The sequence below is a fragment of the Carya illinoinensis genome, chromosome 9 (genome assembly GCF_018687715.1).
Source record: "Carya illinoinensis cultivar Pawnee chromosome 9, C.illinoinensisPawnee_v1, whole genome shotgun sequence".
NCBI lineage: Eukaryota > Viridiplantae > Streptophyta > Magnoliopsida > Fagales > Juglandaceae > Carya > Carya illinoinensis.
In genome coordinates, this window is record NC_056760.1 from 8,629,224 (window position 1) to 8,642,022 (window position 12,799).

A 12,799-nucleotide genomic window follows, 5' to 3' on the forward strand; every position below is an offset into this window, starting at 1 on the left:
ATTTGTTTAGTTCCTGAGCATACCATTATTGAATTAAGAGTAATGTTACAGATGTGATTGTTGCCTTGACTCTAAAAACAAAAAAATAAAATAAAATAAAATAAAAGCATAATCCTTATTGAGTTTCATTCCACAAAAAATAGAAAAACAAAACAAACATAGAAAATGAACCTAACCCACAAGTTCTAGATACGAAGTTGAACTCAAATAACCACAAACCACACGAATCATGGACCATCATAATATGTGTATGAAGCACTAGCGAGGATAGAGCTCAGTAATTGAAACCTCATTTTGTGAGGCCTGGATAGAGCTCCCTTTGGATCTCTCTTCTGACTTATCTGTAGTCCCTACGCTATGCTTCCATCCAGATTCCATGTTAGTGTGCATAAAAAATGCTGGTTGTGAAGGCACTGGAAGAGTGGTGGAGTAGCTATTGAGCATGACAACGACTGATGCCATGGTTGGTCTATCAGCTACATTTTCTTGAACACATAGTAATCCGATGTGGATGCATCTCATTACTTCACTTGTTGAGCTAGGCTTCATTGTCGGATCTACAATATTTAAAGCTGCGTTCTCCCTCCAATTTCTCCATGCCTGTAGATATAATACAAACAGACATAAAATATCAGAGAGAAAGAATCTTCTATTTATGTATTTTGTTTTTGTGCAAAGGCAAATGTTATAGCAATTACTGGAAAATTAAGGAAAATGCACAAAGAATGATTCTTACATAGCTTAGGAGATGCTCCACATTCTCTCCAATTCGGAAGGAAATGTTCTTTTGTCCGCTCAATATCTCCAATACTAACACACCAAAACTATAGGCATCGGACTTCATTGAAAATTGTCCATGCATTGCATACTCTGGAGCCATATATCCACTGCACATTGACATCATTAAGGACTTATTAGTTTTGTTTGAATAACAATAGATATATCCATAATTATAATCTAACCTCTCAGCTTTATCTTGATTTTGGAAACTGAATAAGCCTTAGTTAGCATGTTAACCTTAATTCTATGACACAAATGTAAAAATTAGCTCTCCTCAATCATGATACTTACTAGGTCCCCACAATTCTGCTTGTGTTCCCTTGCGTTTCATCTAATACAAACAATCTTGCCATGCCAAAGTCTGAAATTTTTGGATTCATATATGCATCTAGAAGGATATTGCTGGCTTTAAGATCGCGATGGATAATACGAAGTCGAGAATCTTCATGGAGATATAGAATCCCTCGAGCAATGCCTCCTATGATTTTATACCGTCTTTCCCAATCCAAATGTCCACGTTTGGTTGGATCTACATATTCAAGAAAATTAGAAATTTCTAAATGCTTCAAGCAATTAAATAAAACATGGGGGAACAAATTTCAACAAAACTTGTGGCCCCAAAATAATAGTATGCATACATAAAACATCATATGAAATTAGAAGTGCAAATATACCGAAAAGGAAGTGATCAAGGCTTGTATTTTCCACGAACTCATATACTAAAAGCCTTTCCTTTCTTTCCAAGCAGAAGCCTAGAAGCCTAACCAAATTACGGTGTTGAAGTTTGGCAACTAATAAGACCTCATTCTTAAATTCTAAATCTCCTTGTCCAGAATTTTTTGATAGTCTTTTCACAGCTATAACCTGTCCATCAGAGAGTTTACCCTGATAATATAAAAGAGTGAAATGAACAGAACCGTTAGAAATATGAATAATTAACTTAATTTAACTAATTATTGATACTCCTCCTTAGAAGATTATAAGTAATTACCTTGTAAACAGCACCAAAACCACCTTGTCCGAGCTTATTTGCTTCAGAAAAGTTATCTGTCGCAAGGCTAATAGTGCCAAAATCAAACAGCAATGATTCAACGCTTCTAATTTCATCCACATAATGACCTTCAGTACATGAGGAACATGCCAACATTTAACAAATCAATTGAGTTCAGTCTTTAAGAGGAGCAACAAAATTTCAAATATTCGCCTATATAGATGAACATGCAGTACCAATTCGAATTGATTAAATAAAATAACAACTACTGCAAATGGAAGCACATGATGCGTATATGGACTATAGTATCCATTGACTAATCACAGACAAAGCCTGTTTTGAAGAATAAAATAACAAACTGTCATGCTACTTACTTTCGACTTTCTCCCTTGGCCTTCTCACTCTTAAATAAACGCAGACGGAGATGATTAGTACCACAAAAGCAACAGTTGGCACAACTATAATGATGACGGTCCGAGATGTGTTGCTCTTGCTTCCTGCAAATCATAAACTTGTTCGTCCTCAAATTTACTAAACTACTTTAAAACTTGCAACATAAACAAAGGCACCATGTCAATCACAATCAGATCATTCATTTTCAGTAACGAACGTATAATTTTTTTTATACTCATATTTAAAAATGCATATATTTTAATAAAATAATGTTATTTTTATAAATTAATATTCTGTCAAATTTTCTTTTCTACCCAAACAAAGAAAAAACATCAAAAAGGAAAACCGACGTTTTTGAATTCGCCAACAACCGGCTTGTCTTTTTGTGAGAATAGAAGGATGAAGCTTTTGGCCATTCATTGAAGGTCTTTTCCATAGAAAAATGGATTGGGCTACTGTGCTGCCATCTCTTACCGCGATATGCCGTCCAGCTCTTTATTTATTTTTATATTTTTTAATATATTTAAATATTTAAAAAATATATATATATATTAATATACTTAAAATCACTTATAATTATTAAATAAAAAAATAAATTTCTCTTTCACCGAACGGTATACTTAAACGGTACCGTCCAGGTGGCACACTAGCGTTATAATTGAAAAATCATATTCACAAATATCAATTTCGATGGAACGTCATTAATAGATTTATTAAAAAATATATATGATTAAAAAATGATTAATCACTGTAAAGAACCGAAGATCGCACACTCTGAATCGGTGTTTACCTCAATATCTGATCAGAAAGAAAGGGTAGATTCGCGATGCCGTAGCACGCGCCCTCATCCACGGTTGATTTCTTTTTTTCTCTTGCAACTTTTGTGTTTTGCTTTTTCTTTTCGATTGTCTACATTTTAGATTTTTGTTTTGTACATAATTGCAATCGACAGATGGACCAAGATTTTTGTCAAACGAATCGAGGAAACAAAGACGAAAGAAACTGATTTTTTTTTTTTTGGCGACGAAAGAAACTGATTGCTAAAATGGAAAACCAATAAACAATACGATATATATTTCTTTTCATTGTTATGTTGTGATTGATAATGATATCGTGAGTACCTGCACTCGGAGTACTGTTGGTATTGTTTGAAGATGGAGGAGGAGGAGAAACTGGTGACGAGGTCGGCGGCAACGGCTCGGCTGTAGAGTTGTAGAATTGTCCGACCTCAAACCTGAAATTACAGCTGGGTCTAATCACTCTACCTCCTTGCTTCCCACTACAACATTTTGGGATATCACCGAAAGCCCCGGTTAAGCAGTTGTAGCATCCTATCGCAGATAAATCAGGCGTGCACTGCACAATTGCATATAGCGTCATGAATTGGGGTCCGATTGTGTTATTTACTGCGTACTTTCGAAGAGAACCCCCAGCTGCAGCTTCATCTCTTAAGCCTTCCAGCAAGGTCCTTAGAACATTATTGAACTGATCCAAATAATTGGCTGATACGTTATACTGGTTCCACATATAGACTCTAGGACTAGTTTCCATGCGGCCAAAAATAGAGCGATTTGAGTAGCGAAACATGCAGTGGTCGTACCATAAAATTGCCTCCTTCTGAACGGGACAGTTCTGTTTGAGAACAGACGCAGCGTTGTTGAGGCAACTGCGGCAGTCATCCGAGTTAGAATCCCCTCTACAAAGTCCGATTGCGTGTACTTCGTCAGAGTTGTTGCCATAAGAGGAATTAAAGAACCCGTAGTTAATTCTGGCGCCGGAGGAGAGGGAAGAGAGGATGTGATTCAGATTTTTGTCATAGGTACTGTTGGAGGTGTAGTTGCCCTTGTTGTTTATACAGAATTGGTATAGCGGTTTTGTCTGTGCGACGGCTTGTGCAGTTAGTATGACAATGGCAGAGAGGAGGAACAGCCATCTTGAGGAAATTGCCATGTTACCCAAAATGGCAAGGTTAGTTTATGCGTTGAAGACTGGGAAGGCAATTATGAAGAACGGAGAACTAGTTGGCTGAATTTATGTTTGTGTTGGTGCCTTGCTTTATTAGAGGTTGAATAATTCAATGGACTCTGTTTTTGACTATAGAAATTGTTATAAACTATAAAGCCTATTGCCTATATATTAAAATGGAGAAGAAAGTAGGACTACTGACTAGAGGGTACGTCTTCCCATGCCTTGAATGATAATCAGCTTATTTTTTTTGACTCTGTTTTCTACCATAGAAACTGTTATAAACTATAAATCCTTTTGCCTATATATTAAAATGGAGAAGAAAGTACGACTACTGACTAAAGGGTACGTTTTCCCATGCCTTGGAATGATAATCAATTTCTTTTTCAAAAAAATAAGCAGGTTGATTGTGACGGAAGTAGTCGATGGGAAGCTACGATTCAGGAAGGTGGATGATTTGATGATTAATTTCCTTTTGTTTGGTTATCAAAAATTAAAGTAAGGATTTGATGAATAAATCCTTACTTTATTAGAGGTTGAATCATTCAGCAGACTCTGTTTTCTATCATAGAAATTGTTATAAACTATAAATCCTTTTGCCTATATATTAAAATGGAGAAGAAAGCAGGACTACGGACTAAATGGTACGTTTTCCCATGCCTTGGAATGATAATCAATTTCTTTTTTAAAAAAATAAGCAGGTTGATTGTGACGGAAGTAGTCGATGGGAAGCTACGATTCAGGAAGGTAGATGATTTGACAATTAATTTTCTTTTATCTGGTTATCAAAAATTAAAAATTCTCGTATCATTTTACATCATTTCATTTTATTATAATTTTTTTAAATTTTTATATAAAATATATTAAATAATTTTTTTAAATTTTAATATAAAATTAATATTAAAATTTTTTTATAATAATATTTTATTTATTATTATTTAAAATATATCACCTCATTTTATTTTATTTTATATCATTTAAACTACACAAAACTTATTTTACTGGTCAATGCATTTCAGTGTATTAGCTTGGACCAAACGCGTTTTCTTTAATGAAAGGGTTGAAGACTTTCGTACATCATCAACAATTTGAATAGCATGTGTGCTAGCTGTCAGCAGGTCAACCTAATTAGACGTGTTGAAACTCTCATCACAGACAAATGGAAACGGCCTATAATATTGCTAAGCCACCAGCTTATTTTGTCATGTTATCTTGCTTCTTCTTCTTCTTCATTTTTTTTTTTTTTTTCTAAGCAAACTTGTATTTATATATATAGGAAAAGAAATTACAAACCATAAGGAGAGTATGTCATACTATCAATATACAAAATACAAGTTGAAATACAAACTAGAAGAATATTACCAAACTTCAAGTTTGTAGCTGCCCATTACGCCACTGAATGCGCAAATCGATTTTGAGATGTATCGATTTTTTTAAAACTCCAATCTTTGTGAGTTTTTAGAGAGTTTGCTATGTCTTTCAAGATTGGCTCTATTTGCCAGATGGCTACATCCTTATAGATAGAGGAAATGACTAACTGCGAGTCCCCTACCATAAGAATTTTTTGGTGGTTGATATGTTCCGCCATTTGGAGTGCTAGTCTTGTTGCCAAAGATTCAGCTATTATTGAAGTCGTGGTGAGATTCTCCTCTGTCCATATTTCTATAGGCTCTCCTTGTGTGTTCCTGCTTACTGTTGAGACTACGAAGAAATTATTTCTGACAACTGCATCAAAAGATATACAAATTTGGTTTTGGAGAGGTTTCTGCCATGACTTCTGAACTGAAGAATTATGTTATTCTTTCCAAGCATGTAGATTTTCTTGATATGAGTGGTTTAGTTGTTGCGAAGCTATTTATGGATAGAGGCTTTTGTTGTTGTGAACTAAGTCATTCCAGAGTCTCCATATGAAATCCATAATCAAGATTGCAAATATTCTGAATGGTTGTTCATCTTGGAAATTGAGACCCAGTTTTTGTTTTGGGTTTAAGATGAAAAGGAACCAATCTTGCATAGAATTGATAGTCAAGGAGCAAGGTTTAAAGGCCAATTACTCTGACTCCACAAGATTCTAGAGAGGGGACATTCTATGAAGAGATGAAGAAGAGTTTCTTCGCTACCATCACAAAAATGACAATTTGTTGAGGGAATACTGGAGATGAACCGTTTTAATCTTTCTCTGGTTGGTAGAATATTCCATAGGATTTTCCACAATAGAAATTTATGGCGATCATGGATTTTGAACTTCCATATCTTTTTCCAGCTGATATTCGGGATGACTGTATTGATGGAGCTTGTCATGTTGGAGGCAATATGATGGGCTGATTTGATAGAAAATCTACCATTTTGAGTTTTTGTCCAAATGAAGCGATCTAGTCTTTATGTTGTTCTGGATAAAGGGATTTTTTGAATTTCTAAGACACTGGTGGGTTGGAAAAATAATTGTAATTTTTGAAGATCCCATAATCTATTTATCTGATTGATCAGGTCTGAAACCTTTAAGCCTTGCGAAAGATCAATTTGAGGGTTTAAAGGGAGAGGTTTGAAATTTTTCATAGATGGGATCCACAAGTCAAACCAGACTTTCACTGATGAACCATTTGTGATATTAAAACACATACATTTTTCCAGCAGTGGTCTTGTTTTCAGTATTCCTTTCCATAGACTCGAGTCAGTATTCTTTGAAGCAACATTTGTGAAGGTGGTTGATTTCAAATATTTCTTTGTAAGGAGCTTGTGCCATATACCCACATTTGGTTGACTCATTTCCCAGCCTGTCTTTGCTAATAACGCAACATTCATGCTCTCCATCTTTCGTAGTCCCAGTCCCCCTTCTTTTTTTGGTTGACAAATTGACTTTCAAGATTTTAAGCATAGCTTGCGCGTTTGATCTTTTGTAGTTCCCCACCAAAATTTTTTGAAACTTATATTTAAGGACTTATAGATAGACTTTGGAAGCATGTGAGTTGACATTTGATAAGTATGTATGGTGCTAGCTACTGTTCTAATGAGCATAGATCTACCTGCTTGAGATAGCAACTTTGATTTCCAACCTTCTAATCTTTTGTTTATTTTCTCCAACATCTCTTTGTAGTCTTCTTTTTTGGATCGGTTGAACGTTGTATGAATTCCCAAGTATGTCATCTTTGATGTAGATTCTTTGTATGGCAAATTCTCCAATATGTTCCTCCTTGCTGCAGTGCTGGTATTTTGAGTTATGTAGAGTGAGAATTTACTCTGGTTGATTCGTTGGCCTGACCGGTCTTGATATTTGGCTAAGGCATTTTTGATAGCCTTTGTTTATTTTTCTTTTGCTTGCCCAAAGATTATTAGATCATTTGCAAAAAGAATGTGAGAGATAGGGGGCTTTCTCTACTGATTTTTATCCTTTCCAAAAATCTGGTATTTTCCGATCTTGCCAATAGCCTTGAAAGGACTTCCGTGCATATAATAAAAAAGAAAGGTGAGATGGGGTTACCTTGTCTCAGACCTCGTTGGGCTTTGAAAAAACCTCTTAGGGATCCATTTATGAGAATAGAGAACGAGACTATTGTAATACATTCCTTGATGAGGTTGATCCATGTAGAGTTGAAACCCAATACTTTCATAACTGTGAATAGGAAGTTCCATTCTATGAAATTGAAAGCTTTTTCCATGTCTATCTTTATGGCCATCTGACCCTTCTTCCCCTTATGATTATTTAGATGGTGAAACATTTCATGGGCAATGATGGAGTTTTCTTTTATGTTTCTTGTTGGCACAAATGCTGGTTGAAAGGGAGAGATGATGCTCAGAAGAGTTTTCTTTAATCGATTTGCTAGAATCTTTGTGATGATTTTATAAATGACATTTGTCAAGCTGATAGGACGGTAATGCTATGGGAAACTAGGGTTGGCATTTTTTGGTATGAGAGCGATGTGGGTATGGTTTATTTGTTTCAGGAGTTTTCCACTCCTAAAGAAATTTTGCACTGTGGCAATTACATCTCTCTTGATAATATACCAGTAATGTTTATAAAAAAGGCAAGTCATTCCATTCGGACCTGGAGCTTTGCGGTTTGGGATTTGTTTGAGAGCTCCAAAAATCTCAAGTTCCTGGGGCACTATAGTTAATAGATTGTTTTCCTCCCTAGAAATATGGTTATGGAATATATTCCTGAGATTTTCTGGGAAAGTTGGTTCCATGGACGTGTATATGGTTTTGAAATAATCAATAAAAGTAGATTCTATCACATTTTGGTCCATAGTCCAAATACCTGGATTTAGCTTGACAGAGTCGATCCCATTCCTTCGTCAGTGTATTGTTGTTGACTGGTGATAGAATTTTGTATTTAAGTCTTCTGTTGTGAGCCAGTTGATTCTCGACTTTTGCCGCCAAAGAATTTCTTCGTTCTTTTGTTGATCTTGAAGTTGATGGAGTAGGTAATTTTCTCTCTATAAAGTCATTTGGTCTGATGTGTTGCTTTGTAGTTGACTAATCTCTATCTCAATTTGCTGAATATTTGACTGAATTCTCCCAAAATGATTTTTATTCTAGAGTTTGAGTGCTTTTTTTGTTTCCTTGAGCTTGCTACACAATATGAAAGCGGGATTTCCATTGAATTGTTGGCTCCATACCTCTTGAATGATTATATTGCTGAGAGGTTCTCGAGTCCTGAATTCTTCAAATTTAAACTGAGAAGCATTTTTCCTTATCTTCATTGTGTTGAGCAATAGAGGCTTGTAATCTGAGGTTGAAGATACTAGATGTTGAATGGTGGCATCTGGGAATAACATCCTCTACCGTGTATTTGCTATTTCGCGATCTAACCTTTCTCTAATCATTGCTTGTCCTTGACGATTATTGGTCCATGTGAAAGTTGGTCCCGAAAAGCCTATGTCGATTAAGCCATGAGAATCCATTAACCTTTTTAATCCTCCAATGGAAGTAGATGTAACTAGTCGTCCCCCCACTTTATCCGTTTGACTGAGTAAATCATTGAAATCACCAATACAGAGCCAAGGGCCAGGGAAAGATTGATGTGTAGTTTCCAGATGAGTCCAGAATTTTGTCTTGTTTTGCCATTGAGCTGGAGTATAAACAAAAGTAGACAGCCAATGATGATTAGGAGGATCAGAGTAGACCAAAATAGAAATAGCATTTGTATTAACATGCACCGGTTCGATATCCAACCCGGGTCGCCATAGTAACAAAAGGCCTCCATTTTTTCCTAAGGCGGGGACATTAACAAAAAGTTGGAAACCTAGCCTATTTACAATAGTAATGGTGTTTTCACTAGACACCATAGTTTCCGACAAAAATATTATATCAGGATTATATTTAGATATATACGCCCTTATATTTCTGATTGCTTTAGGGTAGGATAAACTCCTGCAATTCCATATCAGTGTCTTAATGGAGGTGTTGGAGGCATGGTTGAGCCCGCCTCGTCAGCTTTTGGTGATATCTCAGTTGAAGATGTGTTGTGAGTGGATCTATTGTACGGAGTTGCCCTTGCTGTTCCTTTTGATTTTTTTGCTTTCCCCATTGCTAATTTATTGATTGATAAGAGCATAAAAGTTGCTTCTTTCTCTTCATTGCAGCTTGCAGCGCTGCTTCTTGCTATTCCTTTACCATCAGAAATTTTTTGAAATTTTTGTTTTGGGGTTTGTATATCTTCAGTCTCTGGGATCATTCTTTTCGCCTGGGATTCAGTTTCTGAAAGAGGAACTATAGTGACTATGCTCCTTGATGGATGAGATTCTTCTTCATGTGCTGGTTGACCTTCTATGAAAATGGTCTTACTTCTGATGGTTGGTCCCATTTTCTTTGGAGGAAATCCTGGTGGAGAATTTAAGGTTTGACTTTCTGGAAAGAGTTGAACTGGCTAATAATTAATAGATGGAGTGAAAATGATTGCTTTTGGTTTTTGCAGCGTGGGATTGAGGGCATTGAAAGGTGGGCCTGTTTTCCATTTGCTTTCTCGCTTCTGAGATAGTGAGGTCTGACTTGATTCATTCCTTGGAGCTGAGATGATAGGCTTTTTCTCGGATTGATTTTTTCCTTCAGGTGGCATATATTTTGGGCTTTGAAGCGGAGCTTCTTTTGGTCAGGTTCAAGAGGGGCTTAAACCCAAACCCGCTGCTTGTAATTGGGTCCACCGATAAGGCCACGAATCCGAGTTTAATACTGAGGAAGGAGATATTTGCTGCTGCTACTGTTGAGTCTTATCCCATTGGTTGCCGTAAATATCATGATTTTCCTTCTTTGAGATTTGACTACTGACTTGTTGGAAGGCAGGTGGAGATTTAATGCCCATATTAATGTTGCTGCAGCCGAAAGTGGGTGAGGAATTTAAAGCAACAATTTTACTGTATGCTACAGTACCTGGAGAAAAATCAGCCATCGGATTGAATGGTTGCCTGCTATGTTCTGCACCTGCAAAGAAAAGTTCCCGTGAGCACGCCGATGCTAGCTGAAAATCCAGATTCATCTGCTGGTTAACATAAAGCCCAATGTCGGTGCTTGTTTGAACTTCAGTTTCTGTGCTTGTGTGAGCATTAAGAAGATCTTCAAGTTTCCCTTTTCTAGATTTCCCATCTTTATGAAAGTTTGGACTATTTTCAAGTGCGTCAAAAGAGATAAGTTCTTGAGGAGACCAAACTTTGGTTGGGTATTTCTTTGCAAACTTTGCATCCGGATTTGTTGAGTGATTGGCTTGATTGAGAAGCCATGGATTTTCACATATATTGCCTGAGAATAAACTTTCAATGGCGGAGGATTTTTCTGAAAATGGGATTGCAGCCTCTTTCCCTTTATCCAGTGAAAAGGGAGCACCAAAAACTTTACTTCCTTCAGGCTCTAAATTTTGTAGAGAATTGCCAAGATCTTCCTTTTTCGTAAAGTTGACTAATGCTAGTCTAGAAACATTTGAATAACTACTCTGAGCTTGGACCGGTTTAACCATAGTAGAATCCGCACGCAACCAGGGCCCATATGGCAGGGGCTCTAGGATGATGTTTAGAAAAGTGCAGAAGATATGAGAGTGACTGATTCTACCACATGCATAACAGAAGTCTGAAAGACGCTCATATTTAAAAGAAACCCTATTTGCACTGGAATCTCTAGGTTCCCATATTCCTTGTTTCAGGGGTTTGTTGATGTCTATCTCCACTTTAATATGTAGAAATTTCTGGCTAGCCAAACCAAATAGAGGGTCCACATCAACTCCAATATAATTCCCAAGGGCCCTACCAATTTTTTAGGCCAAATTTTTTGTCATATGTTTTCTAATAAGACCATGAATTTGGACAAAAAAAGTTGAAGTACAAAGGCTAATATCTTGCCAAGACGAACCTTCAGGGCAGCTCTTGAGAATAAGAAGGTGTCCTTTAAAATTTCACGGCATCTGGTTCATAATCCTTTGAATATCACTAGCCTTTTGGAATGTGAAAAGGAAAAGATTTGCATCTAAATCTTCAATATGGAACTTACCCACAAAATTCCAGACTGCCTTAAAAGATGCATGAAGAGCAATCTTGTTTAGAGGTCTAGTAGCGACTATTCTTCCAATGAGAGCTAAATCTTTATCTTCACTTGCAGGTTCTTGTTCAGGTGAGAAACAAAGATCCTCCCAAGATAGAGCTTCAGTTTGATTGATCAGGTTGTCCATATCCATTAAGATTGTAGTTGTGAAAGAAAAAGGATGGATGGGGTGGGTTAAAACAGGGTGGTAAGGAAAAGGAAGTAAAGAAGGTATGAACTCATCTCACTATCAAGAGAGTTGGCTATCGCAAGAGTTTCCCTGGAGCGAAAATTGTATGTCGGTTCTCTGAGTGCATGCTTCTTGTTTAGGAGAAGAATCTCGTTATCTTTCTTCTTCTTACCCACTTTATCCTCCCAATTATTTGAATAAGGTTACGTCATGCTTGTTTAGGTCTTCTTCTTTTTTTCTTTTTCTTTTTTAATTATAATAGGTAGAGAAGCCTTTTTATGCGTCCTCTTGACCACATGACTTGTAACACATGTTCATTTTGGAGTTATGGAAGAGCAGTGCTCGGAATTTCTGGCCTAAAGAAAATAAATTAAATTTATTTTATTTTTTAATATCCAGATGTGACTTCTCTTGTTATTTTATTTGTAAGATGACTCAAATAATTTGTTAGTGACATCAGGTTAACAATTTCAACAATGTCCCTTTCTTTATTATTGTCTTGCATCACATGTATTCATTTTGTTTTTCTATTTATATATAAAATTGGGGCAATTTTGTTTTTCTAACATTATCCTGAATTGGGAAGGAAAAATATTAAAGAGTTCATTAGTCAATTAGATGGATAGGCTCGGATACGAATATGTATAACAAATGTTGAGCGACAAATGACAATTGCATATATATAATTGTCGCTGTTGTTATTTGTGTTGCTTCTGTAGTTGCAACATAAGCACTGCGGGCAATTAGATGTGGAAAATTCCAATTCTCTGATCATACACGTTCATCATTTGTCATTACCCTTCCAACTAATGATATATTAATGGTATTAGCCATCAACTTTTAATCTTAAGTTTTTTTAAAAAAATAGAAATAATTTAAAGATGATAAAAATATAATATTTTATATAATAAGATGAAAATAAGACAAAAATACCTTATAAAGTATTAGGAGAACTCCTATTCCCAACTACAACCGCA

At 36.1% G+C, this 12,799-nt stretch overlaps 1 protein-coding gene across 1 annotated transcript; it reads right to left on the bottom strand.

Moving 5' to 3' along the window:
* Positions 1-72: 72 nt before the first annotated feature.
* On the bottom strand, positions 73-4,356 carry LOC122276348 (putative receptor-like protein kinase At4g00960). Its single transcript, XM_043085994.1, has 7 exons — positions 3,286-4,356; positions 2,146-2,268; positions 1,772-1,899; positions 1,455-1,665; positions 1,072-1,309; positions 737-887; positions 73-600 (listed from the first exon to the last, which is right to left on the bottom strand). The coding sequence occupies exons 1-7, from the start codon at positions 4,112-4,114 to the stop codon at positions 259-261; spliced, it is 2,022 nt and encodes a 673-aa protein (XP_042941928.1). The 5' UTR covers positions 4,115-4,356; the 3' UTR covers positions 73-258.
* Positions 4,357-12,799: the final 8,443 nt, after the last annotated feature.

Bases quoted from the DNA above. Each gene is read 5' to 3' on its own strand.
- LOC122276348 (XM_043085994.1), bottom strand. From the start codon at position 4,114: ATGGCAATTTCCTCAAGATGGCTGTTCCTCCTCTCTGCCATTGTCATA. The intron at 888-1,071 runs GTAAGTATCATG...GTCAATGTGCAG, and splicing joins AGCAGAATTGTGGGGACCTA to TGGATATATGGCTCCAGAGT. The intron at 601-736 runs GTAAGAATCATT...TTATATCTACAG, and splicing joins TGGAGCATCTCCTAAGCTAT to GCATGGAGAAATTGGAGGGA.